This window comes from Cynocephalus volans, chromosome 18 (genome assembly GCF_027409185.1).
Source record: "Cynocephalus volans isolate mCynVol1 chromosome 18, mCynVol1.pri, whole genome shotgun sequence".
Taxonomy (NCBI): domain Eukaryota; kingdom Metazoa; phylum Chordata; class Mammalia; order Dermoptera; family Cynocephalidae; genus Cynocephalus; species Cynocephalus volans.
Genome location: NC_084477.1, coordinates 12,511,787 through 12,536,017, shown reverse-complemented (window position 1 = coordinate 12,536,017; position 24,231 = coordinate 12,511,787). Strand labels below are relative to the sequence as shown.

At 37.5% G+C, this 24,231-nt stretch overlaps 1 protein-coding gene and 1 pseudogene across 1 annotated transcript in view; both read left to right on the top strand.

Annotated features, from left to right (window-relative positions):
* Positions 1–24,231, top strand: part of RYR2 (ryanodine receptor 2) — a 448,094-nt gene that overhangs the window by 167,846 nt on the left and 256,017 nt on the right. Inside the window, exons 18-23 of the mRNA XM_063082911.1 lie at positions 8,070–8,188; positions 8,516–8,649; positions 10,128–10,369; positions 14,122–14,314; positions 16,010–16,226; positions 18,124–18,228. Coding sequence (XP_062938981.1) covers positions 8,070–8,188; positions 8,516–8,649; positions 10,128–10,369; positions 14,122–14,314; positions 16,010–16,226; positions 18,124–18,228 — 1,010 coding nt within the window. The remainder of the gene's footprint in view (positions 1–8,069; positions 8,189–8,515; positions 8,650–10,127; positions 10,370–14,121; positions 14,315–16,009; positions 16,227–18,123; positions 18,229–24,231) is intronic.
* On the top strand, positions 19,433–21,333 carry LOC134366489 (E3 ubiquitin-protein ligase Mdm2-like; annotated as a pseudogene).

Sequence of the window (24,231 nt, the reverse complement as noted above, 5' to 3'; positions counted from 1 at the left end):
ATACATTAACTATAACATTTTTCCACTGAAGCAATGTCGTTGTCAATAGCTTCTACGAACAGACTGTCAAAACCAATTTAACCCCTACTTGAGCTGAATATTAAGCTATTTCAGTGACATCCTAGGTTAAACAGATTTGGTGGAAAAATAGAACTAAATGATAAGATGGATCTTTCTGTGAACTTTTTGAAGTACCCTCATATCACTCACTGGCAGTTGAATTAAATTGATGGAATAAAACAACAGAGACGTGACTTTATGGAGCCCTCTCAAATGCACAGGACCAGGCACAAGTGATTGCGTTTACACACAACTCAGATTATTTTACAGCCTCCCCATTGCTGTGTAGCAACAAGAACAACCACCAACAAAAACCCCTCCCAGACTCCTCGGACCTTTTGCCTCATGGAGCTAGCTGCCTGTGTCTTTGCTATTTGATGCCTGTTTTGTTTGCACGGCTTTCTTTTCTCACGGTGTTAATGCCATGAGAAGGCGCCCCTATCAACCAGGAGTGCTTTATGCCTTGTTTTAGCATTTATTAAACCCCAGGTCTACTTGGTTGAACTTGAACTGCATTTTAACTGCATTCTCCTGTCGCGTTGAGTGTGTGAAGCCCTTGCAGTCTCGTCTGCGTCTGTCTGTCTCTCTCACCAAGGTCTAACAGACTGGCTTAATTTCTCCTGGGTTTATTAACTTGCCTTATTTTATTTTAATAATGAACTTTGATTCCATTTCTTCATGCTCATCAATAGATATCTCCCTTGAATTCTCCTTCTGATCAGGGCGGTCCATGTAGCATTTCCCGACCTTTTATGTCTCATTGTTAATCTCTGCTTATTTAATTTTTTCCTGTTGATCTTTATTGCATTTCATTTGCCTTTTGTATTATTTTGCTGCACCCAGAAAATAACAGCAGGTGCTTACATAGCACAGCTCTGACCCAGGCCCTGTTCTGAATGCCTTACACACACTGTTTTCTCATGACAGCCTTCCGCTGTAGGTGCCATTATTATGCCCATGTTACAGATGCAGACACTGGAGCACAGAGAGGTGAGGTGACTTGCCCATAACTTGCTGGGACTCAAATCTGGGCACCTTGGCTGCAGTCCACCCTATCACCGCTATATTATGCAATGGAATAATAATGATGACTCTTCTTATAATATTTCCCCATTACACCTTGTTAGTACCACATTCAGCGTATATCTAATTGCTTCATCCGAGAACAGTCTCTAACTGCTGTGAACAGCTTTGGGCAACTTATTCTGTGTTCTGTATATTTTCCCGTTCTTTCTTGGTCATTTCCCGGTTTATTTCCCACATTCTTTCAATTTGTTATGTCACTTTGTTTAAGTGTAACTACCCAGAGCTAAAAGACAAATTTCCCTATTTCCCTTTGCCTTCGGTGATATTAATAATAAACAATATTATTAATAGTAAGTGGCAAAGAGTTTCACGGGGAAAAACCCCAAAACAGCAACCTGGTTGTTTGAATAATGTGTGATTCATGGTGTCTCTGACTGTGACTTTCATGATGCTCCTGTGGATGCCACCGTCCTGTCTGACTTGTGCCATATCCTGGGTGTTTTCTGCATGAAGGGGCAATCTCATTCATACTAACCAGCACCCAGGCTGGTGTCTCCTGTTTGCTTACTTCTAGCTTCAACTAAGAGACTTCCATGTTGAAATTTTCAGCTGAGACCACGAGCTCCTTCTGGAGTAGGCTGTTGTTGAGAATCATTACTCCCACATGAAATAGAGATGTACGAGAGACTCCCCAGCTCCCAAAGCTGAGTCATGCTCATGTGTCCCTCGTGCACTGAGAACTAGGTTCCATCTAAACCCAGCTACACCTCACTGTTCTGCAATGATTTTTATTTTGTTTTATTTTTGCAAAACCACTGTGAGAAAACAGCTTCCTGGATGATTTGTCAGGGTGCTTTCTGCATCGGTTGGTTTTCTTTGTTTTCCTGTGATGATCACAGAGCTCTGGTGTCATGGCTTGCGGTTTGTCCACACTGGCCTCCTGTGCCTGGGCGGCTGTCAGTCTGATTCTGTTCACTCCTCTTAAATGTGTGAGATTCACTAGTATGCTTGTGTCTACTTGCTATGGGGCGACATCCCAGGGTAGAGTCTTCAGACCACATGTAGCATTCCTGTTCTGTGGCTTGTTCCTAGTTTTCCCATACAGATACTCAACAAATTTTGTTCAACTTTGGACAGCCTCATGTGTGACCTATGAATAGTCAATACTGCTATCAACTTTGATATCAGATGAAGCTCCCACAGTTTTGGAAGCCAAGTAATGAAAGTCTAAGTCTATCAATAAAAAGCAGGGCTGGCCAGTTAGCTCAGTTGGTTAGAGCACTGCCTGGTAACACCAAGGTCAAGTGTTTGAATCCCGGTACTGGCCAACTGCTCCCCTCTCCCCACAAAAAGGGGAAATTTATTGATAAAAAGCAAATGGGACCACCGTACTTTGGTTACAAAAAAATGGTGGGGAACATTCTTTCAGAGCACTTGGATGCTTACAATACCATTAATATAACATTTTGTTATATCCTCAGAGATTTTTCTCTCTTCTGAGAATATAAATCAAAAAGTGACAACCATAAAAGTTTTAAGGCAAATAGGTAAATATTTGCATGTATTAAACATGCAATGACTGCTCCCTCAATTTTGCATTCTGTGTACGACTACCCCAGAGATAAAGTCCACAAAAATTTGCTTAATTCGCTAAGTAAAATATTTCCTCAATGAAATTAAATACAGGTAAGGAAATCCTAGCACTAAGAAATATAAATTATCTATCTATGTTATGTCATTCATCCTCTCTACCTTAAAAAAAAAAAATCAAAGGTTTTAATATGAAAGTCTCCAGAGATAAAATATGTCAAAGTAGCTATGCTATATTCACTTCACAATAATGAAACTTATTATGAGTGAATAAATAAATCGCAGGTTTATTTTGTTTAAGACAAAGGTGAGGACTAAATAGTCCATTTTTATTCATTCACATTCATTTGGCAAACATGAGACAGTAACAGGGAGGCAAAATTAAACCAGTCCTTGCTCCCAAGGGTTCTTTCTCTAAAGGAGGATTGACATGAAATTAAATAATTTTAATATAATGTGATCCGTATTATAAAAGAAGGAATAATTAATTCATCCCAGGATGTTGGTAAAAACTCACCAAATGAGATGACTTTCAACCTTTGCAAGATGATTGAGATTTTGCAATCTTAGAAGGGGGCAGCGGGTTTAAGTCTGAGGATAACATGTGCAAAGGATTGAAGGTGCGAATGCTCCTGAGTTCCATGGGGACCATGGCTGCCTGGCTCACTGCTGATGCCCATTGCTTAGATCGGTGCCTGGTAGGTGCCTAATAAATATTTATGATTAATGTTTAAGTAAAAGTAGATATTGTTTACAGCCATGATTCCCACCTCCTCCTACAAGGAATGACTAATGTATCTACTTTTACCTAAATATTAATCATTCTTTGTAGGACAAGGTGGAAATCACGGCTGTAAAAGGAAAATTGAGCTGTCTACTGTAGGGACTGATAACACTATGGGAAGCTATTGATGACTTTAAGTGGGGGGTGACATTGATTAAATGTATGTTTTAGAATAATGACTGTCCACGGTCTAGAGGACGGTCCTAGGGAGAAGGAGACTGGAGGCTGGGAAGTAATAAGAGCTTTGCAATGAGGCTATGCAAAGGAAGGGATGAATTTAGGAGATAAATTAGGACATAGGATTAATGAAGTTTAATGACTAGATTTGGAAAAATGAAAAAGTAGAAAAGGATCCAAAAATGACCTGAGGCTTTTAGCTTGAGTGTACAGAGGAATGATGGACCAGAGAAGCAATTTTATATGTATATGTACAAAAATATGTAATATGTTCTGTTTTGGAGAAGGTGAATTGGAGGTACTTGGAGACATTCTGGTTGAAATGTTAGGACAATTCGGAAATGATATTTAAAGTCATCTGGGAATAGTCAACCTAAGATCTCATTACTCCTCCTTCCTAGGGCATAGCAGGCATATTAAATGGCCATTACCTTGAAAACAATTCTGGTTTATTGCTATATAAAACTTAGTCCTGATATAAACCCCTAGTCCTATAATTTGTGTTTTGTGTGTGGCAAGAAGGTAGGTTTTGTTTATGCTTATTCTAAATTTATGGGATGAAAATAAGTTCAAGTAACTGAGGTGAAGTGTAAGATGAGACATAAACAGAATTGCTCCATAGATTATAAATGTAAATTATAATTATATACTGTACAGAGAACTGGCTGAGGATTGACTAGGTTGCATGCATTGAATAAGTATTGAGATTTAGTGGCAGAATTAAGATGGAAATAGACATTGCTTCCTATTGTCATGGTCCTTTTTAATACGTTTCTTACTATAAAAGTTATGCATGCTCATTTCATAGAATTTATGAAATATGGGAGGAGAGGTAAACTAATCCAGCAATTGCTAGGACTAACATTTTTATGTATTAACTTCTGGTCTTTTTTGAAATATGTATTTTATACAAATAAATATATTTTGCATAGTTGCAATCATAACGTACATCTAATTTGGTATCAGCTTTTTTTCTATTATACATTATTTCCATGTTATTAAAATTTTTGCTAAAATTATTTCTATAAATTTATTAAAACTTGTACAGTTCAATTACTTTGTCTATTTTTTGTTTTTGTTTTTTTCCAATTTGTAGCATATTTAGAGTTCTTTTATTCCAGTAATACTCTTATGATCTACCAAGCTTTTAAATTTATCTTTGAGAATCTGATGATAAACTTTATTGCCATTTCTGGGTCTTATTCAATGTACAGTGTTTAGTATTTATAGGTGAAATCATCTTTAGTCAAGTATTGCTGTTATAGTCTTTATTAAGCACTGTTTCTCTGCCTCATTTTTCGCCAAGCATTCAAGACACACATCGGCATAATTTAAATATTTACATAATGTAGTATAGCTATTCTTTATTACTTTTGATAATTAGTCCTTGGGTGTTTCCAAATTGTTTTGCTTTAAGAATTTTTTACTGCAAGGGAAAAAAAAGCAATACATTTGTAACATATTCCAACAGTTGAAAATAAAAATTGTTTTTTTATGACATTTTATTGTTAGTAGAATTAGAGGCCATCAGTCTTTTTAAACTGTTTGTTTATTTGTTGGATCTGACCTGGTAGAATTGGGGGAAAAATGTTTTAATGTTAGACCCAAAATTCTGAAAGCTTTCTGTTAGACTAGACTAATATGAGAAAAATCAGGGATTTATTCTCATATTACTATTCTCACATTTTGTGATATATGCTGTGCATTTCCAAAATCTAGTCCTAAATCTTTTGTGATATATTTGGGTTTATGCATGTTATGGGCCTTTGCGAATATTTACCAAAATAATTTTTTGTTCTTGATCTTCTACTTCTTGGTCTTTTTTCTTAATGGTTATACTCCTTAGCAGGGATTGACAAACATTTTCTGTAAAAAGCTAGTGTCTTAGTCTGTTTGGGCTACTGTAACAACATACCATAAACTAGGTGGTTTATGAAGAATAGAAATCTATTTCTCACAGTCTGGAGGCTGGGAAGTCCCTGATCAAGGCACCAGAAGATTTGGTGTCTAGTGAGGGCCACCTTTTTCATAGAAAGCTTGTCTTCATATGATGAAAAAGGAAAAATAATCTCCCTGGGGGCTTCCTTATAGAGGCATTAATCCCATCCACGAGGATTCCATCATCATGACCTAATCCTCTCCCGAAAGGCCCATCTCCTAATACCATTGCCTTGGGGTTTAAGATTTCCGCATATCAGTTTTGGAGAGACACAAATATCCACACCACAGCAGCCAGATCGTAAACACTATAGGCTTTGTGGACCATATGGTCTCTGTTACAAGTGTTCAACTCTGCTTTTGTAGTGTGAAAGCAGCCATAAACAGTTTATAAATGAATGTGCTTGAAGTACACAATAAAGCTTTATTTACAGAAATAAGCAGCCATGTGTTCTATAGTAATAATTAATGGAGCAGAAACAAACAAAAACATGAGGATAACACGACTAATCTACTAAAAATGCTTTTCTATTTCTGTTATTTTAGTTTATTTTAGCCCAGAATGAATGGGTTTATTTTACTGCTACATTTTTAATAATAGCCAAAAAAACAAAACAAAACAAGAAAATCCTGTACTCAGTTTCAGTGCATTTATATAAATGTCTTCTTCAGTTTATTTATCAGCCTCTTGTATTATTATTTTCTGCTATTTTTGATTTTTAGCTGTCATGGGTTGTTGGAACACAGCAGCTGATTTTGAACAGTACCAAAAACTAACTCAAGAATTTTGGGGCATTTTTTTTTTTTAACTTAATATGCATTCATATTTCAACAAATTAAGTCGTTGGTGAGGAAATTAGCATTAACAGCCCTTGTTTTATAATGGATGGGAACTTGGATCAAATATAGATTGTGACAGTGATAGAGGATTATTTCTGTATTCTACCTTTGTAAACCTGACCCTTGACATTTCTTTTCCAAAAAAGTGAACTCTATTTTGTTGAAATGGGTAAACACCCACAGGGTCTTTGTCTATTGAGAACGGAGAAAGAAACACAATTTGGCGGGGGGGGGGGTTGAACATTCAACAGAATGGAGTTTTTATTTTTGAGTTGCCCAAGACAAGAGCAAGGCCCATCTCAGGACCCATCCCTAGCTCCCCAAGTAGAGGAGAGTTACAGCTTTTAACGATCTAGTTGGGGAGCCTAAATGTACTTAGCAAGGGGCAGGGTTATCTCTACATGTGTTTAAGTGGGGATGAGCTCGCATGCACAGTAGAGCATCATATATGTTGTGTGGACCCATGTTTTCTTGGAGACAGAGATTAAAGCATTAAAAGGAAGGAGGTTGGCCTTATGTCATCCAAGGGTGAAGTTGGGGCCAGTGTGCAAACTTGCAGGTCTGGCCCAAACTGGTTAGGACTAATTGGCTTTTCTTTATCAGTTGCTATCACTGGGAGATTGTCTCGCCCAATCAAAATTGTTGAATGAAAGGGGGGGAAGGTAGAAAGACTGATTAGGAAGAGAAAGGAATGACGTGGATAGCTCTAAATCAAAACAGAGTGGGGGTTGGCAGCTTTCAATGTGAGGTGTAGGAACCATTCTACAGGGATCCTCTGGGGTCCCCCTCTGATGCTATGTAACTCTCAGAGAGAGATGACATTTACCGTATGTTGGGTCTAGTCACCACACATGGCCTGCATTCTCATTACTGACAAAATGAATACGGACATACGTATAGACATTTAGCTTTTCACATTCAAACTCACCATTCTGATAATGAAATTAGTTTTCTTTTGTTTCTTTTTTAAACTTGAAGTTAGAGTATATTCCATTTTATCTTCTGTGATAGTCAATACCTAAAAATATCACTATTTTTCATCAGGTTTTGTATATTATATATTTCTATTTATTTTTGTATTATTTGGTGTAGTTCTCTTGTTTTGCAAACCAAGAAACATTTTCTACTATAAACCTCCAGGAGAATGCGGGAATCTCTATGGATTAGGATGCATTGCTGCAGCATTATACTCCCAGTGCCAAGATGCTTCTGTAGCTGGCCCTATCCTACCTGTCCTCTCCCCAACTCGCTCTGTACATCAGGCATACCAGGTGTACCCTGCATTCAAGACTTCACTTATGCTTGTTGTACCTCCTTTACTTTCTTGGAGAGTCTGGAATGAATGAAATAGAGGATGCATGTATTCTCTTAGGCCCACCTACATGTTACTTTCATACATTTCTTCCCCAGGTAGAATTACCTGCGTCCTCAGCTAGACTCTGTATCTCAGTCATTTGCCTTTTTACCCTCTACTGTGATTTTATCTCCCAAGCCCCACCTGTCACCTATTACAGTGCCCTGTGACAAACACATTGAGCACAAAATAATTATATTTTGAATGGAATGAACACAGGGAAAGGAACAAAGGAAGACGCCGGTGGTCGTAGACTGATTCATCATATATATTTTTTTTCCTTTTTTTGTTTTATCATAGGTATTCTCGAAGTTTTACACTGTGTGTTAGTAGAAAGTCCGGAAGCTCTAAATATTATTAAGGAAGGACATATTAAATCCATTATCTCACTTTTAGACAAGCATGGAAGAAATCACAAGGTAAGTGAACCATTTTATTTCCACATATGAATTCTGGAATCATTTTAAATATATTTTAAAAAGCGTGTCAAGGTTTGAGTGTTTTTTAATCTCTTAATTACAGTCACGTAGTACTGTGTGGTGTTTATTCAAAGCATCAGGGGGAGCACGGACAGTTCTCAGTTTGTATATGAAGGAAAGTTGGAAAATCACTGGGACACATGCTGTCCTGTGTCAATGACTGAGTCAGACGTAACTGGAGGGAAGGGGTTAACTTGTTGAAACATGCTGTCCATGCCTGAATCTAAAAGGGGAATTAAAACAGCTGCAAGTCGTTTCTCTTTTCAGGTTCTGGACGTGTTGTGCTCACTCTGTGTGTGCCATGGGGTCGCAGTCCGTTCTAACCAGCATCTCATCTGTGACAATCTCCTGCCGGGAAGAGATCTGTTATTGCAGACACGTCTTGTGAACCACGTCAGCAGGTAAATTCAGATCAACACTGTCACCAAACAGGGAGCATAACAAAATAATTCACATTCTAGCCCCATAGCTGAGATGTCATATGGTCTATTTGTTTTATTAGGATCTTTTACATATTTCCTCAATGAATAATATATGTACTGATTTTTGCAGATCAGGTGGGATAATAATTATAGGTGAATCAAGCAAAATATGGATTTATAACAAACACACGTAAGAGTTTTCATATTCATCTGCAGACAGATGACCACAGACATCTTCAGGAGCAGGCTGACGATTATACAGAGATACTGTTGTACATAATTATGACTTACACCTTCTTCGAGTATAGCTGAAAACACTGTCCTTCAATATCACTCTGAGGTGCCCAATATGTGCAATTCACAAAATGTCCAAAATATAATAAATTCTACAAATAACCAGTAAAACTACACTTTCTGTTAGATCTACCTTCCAAGGTCTTTAACGTTCATTCAGTAGAATGTACCACTTACTATGCTAAGTGCTTTACGTGTATTCTATCCTGTTTGTTTGTTCTGTCCTGGGTACTATGATTATCCACATTTTATAGAAAAAAAATCTGGAACTGGAATTGGAACTCAGGTCTAAGTCCAAGGACTGAGGTCTTGACTGCTTTACCTCCAAAATAAACAAATCAATCAATCTATAATGAGAAATGCTACTTAAAATCAACAATGTGTCTCTCGGATACTACTAACTTTAGTACACTGTATTGAGCAGCTCTACAGGAGATACTCACTGTTTTATCTACTTTCTCCTGTTTTAAAAATGTAGGGTTTGATGTTTATTTCTGTTGCATTTTAAAAATGGGATTGAATTAAGACTTTCTTCATGATTCTTTAACAGACCTGCCGTCATTGAGTGATGTCTCCTGAGACTTTCACTAATCCCTAGTATTACCACATGCTATGTCTCCACATAAAATGCAATTAAATACAACTTACTAAAAACTCCTCTCTTCACAGGGAGGCATAGAGAACAATAAAGCTGATCAGTCACTGGGGTTCCTTCACAAAAAATGTGACCTCCTTCAGCCTGATACCCCATGTAACACAAAGCTTAGCTGAGGAAAATTTCCACATGTCCTAGATTAATAATAACTCCATTAATTCTAAAAGGCTGCTATACTGAGTGTCTTATTTTGTGACTTAAATATGATAAGTGATATAAACTATGCTGAACAATAATTAAGAAAAAATAATATTAGCTCCTTGAGCGATGTTGCCAAGTAATCCAAAAAGGAAATACTTTTCACTGACTGTGAGTGGCATGGCTGGATTTCACAGTGTACTGCCTCAGTGGTTGTCTTGGTAAGTTTGTAGTATTTAAGGGAATCTATATTTAATATGTGGCATCTTAGAGAAGCAGGTTAGTCCTGTTCAAAATAGCAAGATGTAAATGCAAACAATGGAAGGTCTGTTTGGGACTTTTCTCATATGCTGTTTCTATCTTTTTAAAGCATGAGACCCAATATTTTTCTGGGTGTCAGCGAAGGGTCTGCTCAGTATAAGAAATGGTACTATGAGCTGATGGTGGACCACACAGAGCCCTTTGTGACAGCTGAAGCCACTCACCTGCGAGTGGGCTGGGCTTCCACGGAAGGATATTCTCCCTACCCCGGAGGGGGCGAAGAGTGGGGTGGAAATGGTGTTGGGGACGACCTCTTCTCCTATGGATTTGATGGTCTTCATCTCTGGTCAGGCAAGTACTATCTGTTTTCTCTCACCACATTCTAGAAAGAAATCTGTCCTTGCTGTGCATTCCTGAAGGCTGTCGTTCTATTGAGTGTCCTTCTATTCCTTGTCAGTGCTCCTTCTATTGGGCACGTATATTATTATGAAATTTCACAATGAGAAGATGAGTCAGAGTGTTGAGCAAAAAGCAAGATTCACTGGGGGAAACACAATTATGATGCATTTCCAAAAGACTGTATTTTTTACGAACACTATTTAGAAAGTGGCCTTCCCGTGCATGAATGCACTTTGAAAAATGTGTGTGTTACTTACTTTAATTGGCATGTGCAAAACTTTAGCTTTCAATGTAAAAAAAAGAATAAAAAACAAACCCTGGATAATAATGGGAAGGCATAGAGTAAGTTTAACCTTCAGCTAGATAATGTAACAGCAGGAAACAGTAAATTGTAAAATGTTGTGTAGGGAGTCAGTTCATCATCAAATGACACTTTGTTTCAGAAGTATAGAAGGGTTTAAAAATAAATGTATAGTTAATTTCACCAGCTACCAACTCGTGGCTTTGACGGTTGAGTATATATTAAAAATGTGTATTATATGTTAAAAATATTCTTTTCTCTGGTTCATAAAGAGATATAGTTTGGTTGCTTCATTTAAAAGTGTAGCTCTTGATTAGGCAGATGTTTTAGATATTTAGAATTCATCTGGATTCTGCAGACATATGCTAATGTTCCTAAAAATGCACTTAGAATATAGTCCTGGTAATGACCTTGACATATTTTATAAGGCATTTTGCAAATGAAAAATACAGAAAGTTGCCTTAAGTTATAAAAAGCTGACCTTTGCTACTTATGGATTGCAAGTGATATTCATTTATTAGTGCTTATAGGCTTAACAGCTTATGAAAACAAATATAGGAAGTAAATTGAACTAAATCTAATAGTTTATGGTAATGAGTCTACAAATTAAAAGCACTCCACATAGTTGTATCTGACCTAATATTTGCTGAATTTTGCCCTTCTTCAGTGCCAATAGCTCAATTATCCAGAACAGATGATGCTGTACTCTGGGTATTTCATCCAACCACAGGTATGTGGTTGTAGTCCTCACAGAAGCAAGGACTGCCTTGTACACAGGTGCACTGCCAGTCATTGTACAGTCACAGTGCCTTGTTCCCATAGTAAAGTTTTCCTGCTGACCAACCAAAGTCAAAGCACTAACTTCAGAAGGTCTAGCAAACGTAAAATAGGGCTAATCCTCTCTCTCTTGCTCCTAGTATTGCTCCACAGGAAACAGGTACTCATGTGAATAACTAGAACAGGTTAATTTGTTTTCCCATTACATAGAGATTAGGGGAAACATTACTCTGATGAGACAATGATGAATTGCTTCCAATTATTTTAGCCATATGAAACATATCGCCATTTTTGTTTTTGTATTGACTTTGAAGTTTTTTTTCCCAATGCTTTAAAAGGATCTATTGCTTATGGAATAGAACTGTGTGTATTAAGCCCTTTATAACAAAACATCTGTTAAATGGAATAATATGAACAAAAAAAGTCAGCAAATCTTTTGACATGTTACAGAAAGGATGATAGGCTGTGGAATTTCAGGACAAATTTATCTTGAAACTTTATTGTCAAGAGAAAATATTTGTCCATTTTTTTTAATGGCAAGAAAATACGTCCCATATCAGGCCTGTAGTTGAAAGGTATGTTCTTTTAAGCCACTGCAGGTCTAATAAATGCCTTGCTCTTTTTAGACTCATAGTCAACAAAGACAAATCTAAATTAGTTGGAGTCTGATTGAGCTTCCAAGATCAAATTCATTGTAGTTTAGATAATCTTCTTGGGGTCCTTCTCCCATTCATTTTCTTTTCAATGGCTGATGTTAAATTAAAGTATCAATTATCTGTGATTTCTAGGACAGGGAACATTCTTTACCACTTAACATTTTGTAGTTGGAGAGCAGCGATGTTCTTAGGAACCAGGATTTGGCTCATAAGCACGAGTTTGGAGCTACGTCTTCATTTTAAACTTTGCATAATGTTGCTTCATTTCTCCTCCGTGAATGCAGCATTGGATTTTGGGCATCCAGGTGTTTGAAAGGAATAAAAGTGTGAAAAATCTTGGTGCTTTTTGAAAATTTAAAATAGAAGTATGGAGGAATGTCATAGAACAGAATAGGAAAGATGAGTACAGATTCCTAATCCAGGATCTACAGATCAGCCCGCTGTCAACTTCCTTTCTAGCTAATGCAGAATATGAATGTAATTGTCATATGGACTCTATATGCGTTCCTATAAATGCAACCTGAAAATGCTGCCGAGCGGATTCAACAACGTGAGTGCTGTTGAAACTGTGGCCCTCAGGTTGTTCGCTAGTGGTCTTCCCCATCGTATCTGTTTATTTCAGCCACTGTGAAACAGTTTATCATACTGACTGTTAGATAGTCATAAGCATCAGCATCATGCTGTCCTTCAAACTGAGCAATATATTTGGATATAGTAAACATTTATTTAATAACATTTTTATTAGCTATAGATTTTGACACACACAAGAAAATAGACCTTTTTCCTTGAGCTGCAGTGCTTTTATATGATTTTTGAAAAAGCTGCCTTTATCATATTTAAGGAATTCTAGGAGAGCCATTTGACAGTGAATTAATTGCTTGCAGATTTGAATACTGGTAAAACAAAGTGTCCACATTTTAAAAACTAGATAATCTCTACTACTGGCATTTCAAATATGTTCTTGGTGAAAATCTCAGCATGCTAGAAATAAAAGGGTGTTATAAAAATACAAAGCATGTATCATGAAATCTTTGTTCAAATTGGGGGGTTATGTTTGTGTTTGTGAGTGTGTTTGGGAGAACCTTACCTTCTTTTCTTCCAGCGTGCTATGAGAAACAGATGCCCTTGGGACTAATTAGCAAAATGAGTTCTGATATAGTCAAGAATGAGCTTAGTCCATAGGTTGGCTAAGGCGAGAAATGACATATGTCAAATATTACTATCATGCCTTAAATTGTATCCTGCTGTTCTTAGGAAGCCAGCCCAGATGTTGTGTGAGATAAATTTAATTGTAATACAAAAACAAACCGATTGGCATATAGTTGTCTCACAATAGACAATGCACTGTAGGAATGATCTCATTTTCTGCTTACATTATCCTCATATATTTTTATTTTGAATTTATAAAACAAAGGGGATTTAGTCTGAAAAAGAGAGGACATGAAGTACCTTCTATGCCAGAGACTTTGTGTAACTTGTAAAACATTCATTTAATCACCATAACAATTCTACAAGTTGATGGTATTTGGTGTTTTGCTTACAAGACATCAAGGTACAGGGAGGTTAAGTAATCTGCTGATAGTCATACAAGGAGTAGGTGGTAAGGTAGCTCTTTGATATTAGATGATCTTTCTCTGGAGAGTTTCCTCTGACATCATTATATTATCTACTCCAAGATAATTTCTTCATCAAATATCATAAATATCACCCATCTATGTGCAGAAATTTCTGTACGTCAGAAGGTCCATTTTACAACAAAGATAGCAGCCTGGCTCCTGAACAAAAGCCACTTTTTTTTTTTTTCCAACACAAAGAGTTTAACCTATAACATTAGTTTGCACCGAAGATTCATTCCATTCTACAGTTGTGCGTTGGTTTATCACTACCTCTTCAAATCTTTGACTTGGGCTCTGAAGGTGTTCTCTGAGATAAAAATACATTACCTTTCTTTAATGTTTTTCCCCCAATAGGTTGCATTGCTCGTACTGTAAGCTCACCAAACCAACATCTGTTGAGAACTGATGATGTCATCAGTTGCTGTTTAGATCTCAGTGCCCCAAGCATCTCATTTCGAATTAATGGACAACCTGTTCAAGGAATGTTTGAGAACTTCAACATTGATGGCCTCTTCTTTCCAGTTGTTAGTTTCTCTGCAGGAATAAAGTTAGTATGTCTATGTTCTTTTGGTCTGTTTCCCTTCTCACTTCTCATACATCCACAGACGATGCTGCACTGCTTCCGCCCCTGGCCCCTGCTTCTCTAACCTTTGTTTCTCCCTCCTGGGCATCTGTTTGCAGGGCATTTTGCCCGTTCCTTGAAGGAAAAGGTAAGGCTCGCCCAAAGGGGAATCTCAGGATGCTGAATGCTTTGTCCACGGAGTCTACCATTTAATGTGGTCAGTCTAGTAACTCTCCTGCAAACCAGTGTCCTGAAATATTTCAAGTCCATTTCTTAGGTTCATCTTTTTATTTCATCAGGGGAAGTGAGCAATATTGTTTAAAAAAATACCACTTATTTTCTTATATTTATTTTCAATAATTTTTCTTTTTTTTCTGCCATAGTTCTCCACCCCACTGCAACCCCCCTCATTTCTACAGAAATTAAATGTCCTTTTCATTGATGAGGTCTAGATGGTTCCTCTCAACATTTCCCTCCATCTGTTACACTTATAAATGCTCTGCCTATGATCAACTATCAAGATAGTTTCCTCTCTTTCCTTTTTTACTATTACCAGAGGAATATAAATTAAAATTACAATTCACTGGCGTTCTACAAAGAAAGCCTTAATAAATGGTGATCTATTGTAATAAGCGGCTACTCTGTCATCTATTTATTTATACATATTAACCTAACAAGAGTGCTTCCCTGTTTCTACTGACCATTCATTTATTCTGGTTATTCCTTTAGTTATAATTCTCTTCCCAGGATTTAGTTACAAAAGTACCATATTGAAGAAAGGACAGAATAATCATGAAATATTAGGTCTCCATGTATCAATGAACTTTTCTGCTGTATTTACCCAAATTAAGTTTTTTCTGATAAACTTCTGGACTGTTTTAAAGTTTTTGTTTCTTTTTATTCTTTGCTTTTTATTTTATTTTTTTGCTCAGGAATTAAAAATACATATTAGAAAAAGAATTACATGAAAATGAAAAATTTGAATTTATTTTTGTAAGCTGATAGCCCCTAGAAATTGGTGGTGGTTAACTGTCTCAAAAGTGTTGTTTAATGGAACTCAGATTAAATTATTTTCAATTATTATGAGTATGGTGTATTAAAGATTTCAGTAATTTCTTTTTTGTTATGGTTGAAATGGATAAATAATAAGAAATTAGGTTACCTGCTTTTCTTAGCAGGTAGAAGTGACATCTGAATCCCCTTTAAGGAATTTCATTAGGAAACTGGGCACTGGAAAGTGACTGTTTTTTCCTCATACCTAGCCCAGCCTTGTAATTTTAAGCAGATAGACACTAAGTCCATGTTTTCTCTTTATCTGCTGATTACTTGGGCACCTTGGGACATTAAGTGACCTGCTACTGTGGACAGGAACTTCATTCAAGTAGCAATATGATGCATGCTTTAGTTATTTCTCCAGTGAGTGGTAAGTCTCCACAGATCCATTAACATAATTTAATCAGGTTTTCTCTTTTGACACATATGACACCCTCATGTTTTACTTCTTATAATTTAGAGATTATTAGATTCTAAGGAGATGATGTTATGATGGTACTTAGTGGGGGAAATTTGGCTTCTGAAAAAGTTAGTTTTGTACTGATAATTTTTTCCTAATATTTTGTTGATTAGAAAACTGTTATGTAAACCCAAGCTATAATTGACTCTGATATGCATCTTTTTTAGGGTACGCTTTCTGCTTGGGGGGCGACATGGAGAATTCAAATTCCTTCCTCCACCTGGGTATGCTCCTTGTTATGAAGCTGTTCTGCCAAAAGAAAAGTTGAAAGTCGAGCACAGCCGAGAGTACAAGCAAGAAAGGACTTATACGCGAGACCTGCTGGGCCCCACGGTTTCCTTGACACAAGCCGCTTTCACGCCGATCCCAGTGGATACCAGCCAGGTACGAAGATCAACTTTAGTGACCACCATTTGTGCTGTCATTCTGTTACGCAGTGGCTTTCACACTTGGACTGCAACCACAGGAATGCATTTCACAGGAATACCATGGCCACTTGCCTATTTTCTCTTCTATTTCTTTCTTTCTTTTTTTTTTAAATTAAAGAAAACTTAAAAAAAAATTAGATTGATTTCATAATGCACTAATGGGTCACAGTCTGAAGTTTTATAAACACTATTCTGACTTGTCTTTAAGGTTTGATTAAAACAGTTACTATTATTTAGGTCATAAAATGCATGTTATACTTTTTAAAATTAGGCAATAATAGCCACAGTTGGAACTTAGTGGCAAAAATTATACCAGCAATTTTTAGGTGTAAAAATATTAAGATGATTTTATGTCTGGGGTTGTGTACTGCACTTGAAGTGATACCACATAGATGTAATATATATGAATTTTAGAGTGTACTTTTTTACATACAGTAGACATGGAGTTTTAAATTTATTCTGCCATCTACTTACACTTATTATTTTGAAGATAGTTAACTAACCTTTATCTTGGGTAGAGATTGAGGTCCTGGGCTCTAGAGTCAAAATTCCTGGGCTCAAATGCCTATTCTGGGACCTTGGGGAAGTTACTCACCTTTTCGACTGGGATGCTAAGAATGGGTTTGACATAGTTAATAGATAACAAATTACTTGGCAAATGGGCACCCAAGAAACATTAGTGATTATTCATGCTTTTCTGTTTCATACATGTAATGGTATCCTCAGATTGACAATGAATTAAATATTGCTTTATTTTGATGGTGACATAAGTTCAGTGAGGTTGCTTACATATTCAAGGCTTGTTTACTAGTTTCTGAAGATCAATGGCATTGTTTCTAAAGTCTGAAGTTGAATTTATACCAGGCCCCAGAAGCTCCAGCTTAACTCCTTGAATCATATTTCTTGTTTCTCCATGCTAGCTTTTTATATTTTGTAGTTAAAATAAACATGCAAGCATTGTTCACAGCTGAAATTCACTTTGTGTTTTCCACTGCTGAAAGGGGGCAGGATATGTATAGTCTCTACCTAAGTTTAGCAGAAAACATAAATAGGAGGATAAAAACACACAACTGGGTTATCCAGTGGTGGCCCGTGGAGGATTACCTGAGACCTAGATAACGACTACTGTTTCCAGGAGAGGAAACCATGATCACCTACTTGTTTTGGAAATGCCACCTCATCAATGGGCATCATAGGCATTTGCCTGCTCTATTTGTTCAGGGACTAGTTGTGGGGTCACACAGAAGTGCCTTATCAAGACCTACATAACTAATCCCTCACCATGAAAACCAGTGTGTGTTCTTTATGATGAGGTAATTACACTTCTTCCTTTCAAATGGGAACATGTAAAGATTTTATTCCCTGAGGCTTCTATTTGGAAACAACTAAAAGTAAGAGTAGAGTTAAGGGAAAACATAAGTCACTGCAACTGGACATTTACAGGCTCAAAAAGCTGGTGGATTATAACTTGAGCACTGAATTGCTTTCACCTGGTCTATGGATATTGGCCAGGCTGGTGTAAGAACGTCAGGGTGATTTCTCTTTTTAAATAATGCATGCTTTGGTAGTTGTCCAATATGTATTAAACATCTTCCAGTTGTCTGCACCAACACTCCATTTTCTTTGTTCATAAATTCACTTGGAAACCTAAGTTGCAAAAAAAAAAAGGTCCCAAAATTTATCTAAAGAATGTCATGAAATAGATGGTTTAAAAACTAGTTATATTATTATATTATAATGTTTTATGAGAGTTTTATTTAGTTCAATTCATAGTGAGGACAATTGGCACTGCGTCTTGATGCGTTTGTTTCATTTCTCATGTGTGCTTTCTTTTTCTTTTTTTTAAAATTTAGATCGTGTTGCCTCCTCACCTGGAAAGGATAAGAGAAAAACTGGCAGAGAATATACATGAACTCTGGGTTATGAATAAAATTGAACTTGGCTGGCAGTATGGTCCGGTACATAATTTTGAAATTTTTTTCAGATTCTGTTAATATATCTTTTTGAAAACGTAACTTTTTCTCCTGCTATGCTGTCCTGCTATGGGGTGCATGAATCAATCGGATTGATTTTTTCCCCTACACATTAGTTTTTGTGCAGTTTTTCTTTATTAGATGGACTGACATTAGTGGCAGAGTCACTGAAGAATGGCTTGGTTGCCTAGACAGTTGAAAAGTTATCAGTCTTTGGGCTGAAAATTTTCAAATCAAGGTTAATATATAGAGACAATAGGCATTGATTTTTAAGCCAGTTAAAAAAAAATCTCAGTGAAATTGCAAGTGAAAACTGAAAATGAAAAGAAATAAGTCCATTTACTTTTACCTTTTTCATGTTTCTCTTCTCTTAGTCCCAACACTGTGTAACAGCAAGAGACCTGTGGGCAAAAGTTCACAGTTGGTTTCAGAGGTAGAAGACGTGCTGAGAAATAACAACTGCATGTGTTCCCAAATGATTATTTACCGAAGATCTTTATAATTTCTCAGTAAAATTCAGATTTTTGAAAACTCAAGCAACTTCCTATGTAATCTCAGTGTATCATATACCAGTTTGCAGCAGGACCGTTGTAGTACCTTCATTTTTATAATATTATTCTAAGTATCCCAAAGGCTGTAACACTTTCTTATACTTGACTGAATCTGGAAATTAGTGTATTCACCCAAGTCAAGTTTATTGCGTGGAGCTCTGAGTAAAGGACATTTATTATTAGTGTTTGTAATAACACTACATGATACCCCACACTAGTTAGTCATGTTGATATACATATATATTCAGTGCTTTGCATTCTGACATACAGGTCATTAGGTTAAATTGCCATCACAGCCCACTGGGTTATGTGTTATTATTTCGGTTATCCTGGCGATGACATAGCTGAGGAGTCTCATGGATTTGCTAAATACCTTGGCAGATGTCACATAATTAGTATGTAGCAGCTCTGGGACAGGAATCCAGGCTTTCGAACTTCTAGTTTACAACTACTTTTCACTCAAAGAGTTGCTGAAGCCTAGCCAGAAACTGGGATGCTTTCATGAACTAAATAATGGTCAGATACTTGTTACATCCGCAAACACTTTTTAAAGTACTTACTTTGAGGGCTGAATCTACTGATTCAACTGAGGCAATGGACCTGGCGGCGGCTGCAGGCTGCCCAGCGCGCACGCGCAAATGCCCCCTGGGCCGCGGCTTCCGGTGCGCACGCGCAAACTCGAGATGGGCCGCGGTTTCGTGCGCACGCGCGAAGTTTGCCCGATAGGCGGAGGCTTCCGGCGCGCGCGCGCCGTGGGACGTAGCGGGCCGTCGGCAGCTCGGCTCCTTTGCGCCTGCGCGGCCCTGGCTGACTGGAAGGACCATGGCACCAGAAGCCCAGTTCGAGGGCCGGTCCTGACTCCTCTGGCCCAGGTCCTGCCGCTTTCGCTCCCGTGAGCCTCTTTCCTTTCGGGGCTGGTGCTTTCGAGCGTCCAGTGGCCTGGACCCCTCAGCGTGGAATGGTCGCCGAGGCCCAGGGCGTCGGGATTCCGCGCGTCCGGTCGTGAAGGGAACTGGGGAGCCTCGAGGGACCCCCCCCCCACACTGCAGGCGCGAAGTCCCCTGGTGAGAAACAGACAAGTGTGCAATCCCGACATATCTGTGTCAGCTGCTAGTGCTGTGACCTCCTCACAGACCCCAGCTTCTGAGCAAGAGATCCTGGTTAGACCAAAGCCATCGCTTGCGGCGTTGTTCAAGCCCGTTGGTGCAAGGAACGACACTTACACTGTGAAACAGGTCGCGTTTTATCTTGGCCAGTATGTTATGACAAAGCAGCGCTATGAGGGAAAGCAGCCACATGTTGCATATTGTTCAAACGATCTTCTTGCAGCTTTGTGTGGAGTGCTGAGCTTCTCTGGGAAAGAGCGCGGGAAAATGTGTACAACGATCTGCAGAAGGTTGATAGGAGTCAGTCAGCAGGAACCATCAGACTCAGGCACATCTGTGAATGAGGCAGGTGTCACCTTGAAGATGGGAGTGATCAAAAGGACCCTGGGCCAGAGCTACAGGAAGAGAAACCTTCATCTTCAAATTTGGTTTCTAGACCATCTGCCTCATCTAGAAGGGGAGCAGTTAGTGAGAAGAAAATTCAGTGAGGTGTCTGGTGGACAACAAAGAAAGTGCCACAGATCTGATAGTATTTCCCTTTCCTTTGATGAAAGTAAAGTGTGTTGTGAACAGGAGTAGACATACATCCATAGGGACTTCATCAAATCCGGATGTCGATGCTGGGGTAAATGAACATTCAGGTGATTGGTTGAATGAGGGAGGATTCAGTTTCATATCAGTTTAGTGTAGAATTTGAAGTTCAGTCTCTTGGTGCAGAAAATTATAGTCTTAACAAAAAAGGACAAGAACTCTCAGATGAAGGTGATGAGGTATATCCAGTTACTGTGTATCAGGCAGGGAAGAGTGATAGAGATTCATTTGAAGAACATGCTGAAATTTCCTTAGCTGACTAGTGGGAGTGTACATCATGCAATGAAATGAATCGTCCAGTTCTACTGCATTGTAACAAATGTTGGGGTCTTTCTGAGAATTGGCTTCTGGAAGATGAATGGAAAGATCAAGGGGAAATCCCTGAGAAAGGCAAACTAGAAAATTCAACAGAAGCTGAAGAGGGCTTGGATGTTCCTGATTGTAAAAAACAAACAAACAACAACAACAACAAAAAAAACTACAGTGAATGATTTCAAAGCATCGTGTGTTGAGGAAAATGATAAAATCATGCAATGCTCCCAAATCACAAGAAACTGAGGACTGATCTCAGCCGTCAACTTCTCCTAGCGTTCTTTATAGCAGCCAAGAAGATGTCAAAGAATTTGAGAGGGAAGAAACACAACACAGAGAAGAAAGTGTGGACTCCAGTTTCCCCCTTAATGCCATTGAACCTTGTGTGATTTGTCAAGGTCAGCCTAAAAATGGCAAAACAGGACGTCTAATGGCATGCTATACATGTGCCAGGAAGCTAAAGAAGGAATAAGCTCTGCCCCGTATGTAGACAACCAACTCAAATGATTGTGCTAACTTATTTCTCCTAGTTGACCTGTCCTTAAAGGTAGAAATATATTTCTAACTATATAATCCTAAAAATTTAGACCTGACAGTTATTTTCATTTACATGTATCAAAGCGAGAAAATGTCTTAGACCATGTAGATTCCTTCTCTTTAGTGTAATTTTGCTACTTTGGGAGGGGGCATAGTGAATATTTGTTTCCTTTTAGGAAAATTTCACTTTGGTTTATATTTCATATTTGAGTTTTAATTTAATTTGAACTCGATATATAGTTGATCCTTTACTCCTACCCCTCATATTTTAAATAATTTCAAATTAAATCAGAAGCATCTTTTAAAAAAATATGTAAATAGGATATTTAAATATAACCTATTTGGGCTGGCCCTGTGGATCACTCGGGAGAGTGCAGTGCTGATAGCGCCGGGGCTGCAGGTTCGGATCCCATATAGGGATGGCTGGTGCGCTCACTGGCTGAGTGTGGTGCGGACGACACCAAGCCAAGGGTTACGATCCCCCTTACTGGTAAAAAAAAAAAAAAAAAAATATATATATATATATATTTATATATATATATATATTTATATATATATAACCTATTTAAAAAATATAAGTGGGACATTTAAATGTAACTTATCCTTGTGTAAGGAGAAAATGTGTGACTTAATATTTAAATTTCATATACTCTTTTAAAACAAGGATATGCTCATTTATTTGTTCAAATAACAAATACATAAACTGAATAAAATGAATAACAAAATACTCTGTAGAAAGTAGTGCTTCAAATTTTTACAAAAATTGGAGATGTAAAATTTAATAAAATTTGCATATTTCATTTTATAATCTTTATAATTTTTTGAAATAGCTCTCTAAAGTCTTCCAAAAGCATGCAGATATGAAATTAATTTCAACAGAAGGTGAATAAACTTTTCGAAGGCAAATTAATTTCTTTCTTTTTTTTTTTTTTTTTTGTCTTTTTTTTGTGACCGGCACTCAGCCAGTGAGTGCACAGGCCATTCCTATATAGGATCCGAACCCGCGGCCGATGCTCCCAGCGCTGCACTGTCCCGAATGCGCCAAGGGCTCAGCCCGAAGGCAAATTAATTTCTAAGTAAATCAACAAGTCCACTTAATAAAAAGAAATCAAGAACTGAAATTAAATATCTAGGTTTATCAACATAAATTGCATTAAAAAATCAATAAAATAATATAAACAGAAGGGCACTTCAAAAAGTTCATGGAAAAATAGAATTGAAAGATAATGGAGATCTTTCCATGCATTTTTTGTTTTGTTTATATTTGATATACTCTTAAACTTTCTAATCCTTAGTCTTTCAGAGCCTCTTAAAAATATTCTTTCCAGATTAAAAAAAGAAATTGATAATCATACAAGGGTATTTGAAAAATTCAGGGAGAGATTCATATTATCTTTTAATTTCGTTTTTCCATGAACTTTTTGAAGTACCCTCATATTTGGTTCTATGTAAGTAAAAATATACTTTTTTTTCCTTCTGGCCTCTGTGGTATAGTAAGGAAGAGGTAATAATGATGTTGTTGGTTGAGAATAACCATCATTTACCTATAAGACAAAACTTTTTTAAGGCTCCTTAGTAAAATGTGGAATTGTCCTGGGAGTCTAACCTGGTACACCAGGCCCGTTTTCACACCTAGTTTTAGGATTTAGTGGAATCTATTGTTTCCCCTAAGTTGAAAAACAATTCCAAGACACTTTAACGTATCTTCTTGGGTTGGAATACGTCGTTCCTGGTAGTTGCCTAGGTTTCAGACCTTTGCTTAAGTCCAGTTTTAAAAACCAGTGAATGTAGAAAGATTAATTTAGAAATTTGACACACAGAACTGTTCATTATAAAACTAGCTGGAAAGGTTATAACTTCTTCCTACATTATCCAGCAATTATGTATCACTTTTCTTTAAGAACGACAGGATGAGAACATCACTCAGACTGCGTAGATTAACTTCTTGGTTTATATTGATTTAAGGAACCAATATTTTTCTCTCTCCTTTGTACGTACTCAGGTGAGGACGCTAAAATCAACTGAACTAAGTTTAGAAAAGAACTGTGGGATAATTTTGCACAGCAACTTTGTGTGTCAGTTACTAACTGTACATTGTTGATATAAACTTCAGAAACAGAAACCACACACACGACTTACTCATGTTTAGTACCATAAATCCTGTCCCTCCTACGTTTACAGTGCCACAGCCCTCTCCCCATAGCTGCCTCAAATTCCCCTATGCTTGATCTGAGGTGGATTGAAGCAACCTTGGGCTTTAGGTGCCCCCTGGGGAGAGACTGAGCCCTTGGTTTCTTGTATTTTCCTGGTGCAGGGAACGTGCTCAATAAATATTTGCTGATGGCATGAAACAGTAGTTTCCTCAGAACCCATTCTAGGCAAGCAGAGCCCCAGGTACCATATTAGCAGATCATCTATTTGGGAGATTATCAAAGTGACAGATGAAGAGATTTCACATCATGCTCTCATCTAATCTATGTATTGCAGCCTGCTTCATTTACAAGACCTTCCCTAACACTCCCTTTAATTAAGTGGTTCTGATTCCTGATTTTATGATCTCTGTTGTTCTAGACTAAGGTATGTGCCTGTTACTAGGTTAATTCCATAAATTTGTTAACATTTTAAATAAGGTTTCAAAGTATTCCAGTGTATTTTATTTTTTGAGTGATTTATACATAGTTGCCTAGCATGGTGAATTTTATTTTTTGGCAAAGAAGATATAGTTTCTTTGGGATATATTTCACAGGAGCATCATGAAAGGCTCTATTTTATGGAATAATATCAAGCAGATCCATTCTGTCATTTATCTGTCCCTTTAACATTTATCTTATGCTTACTGTCTGCCTGGTTGTTCTTAGTACTGAGGATCTAAAGTTGGAAAGACCTTGACT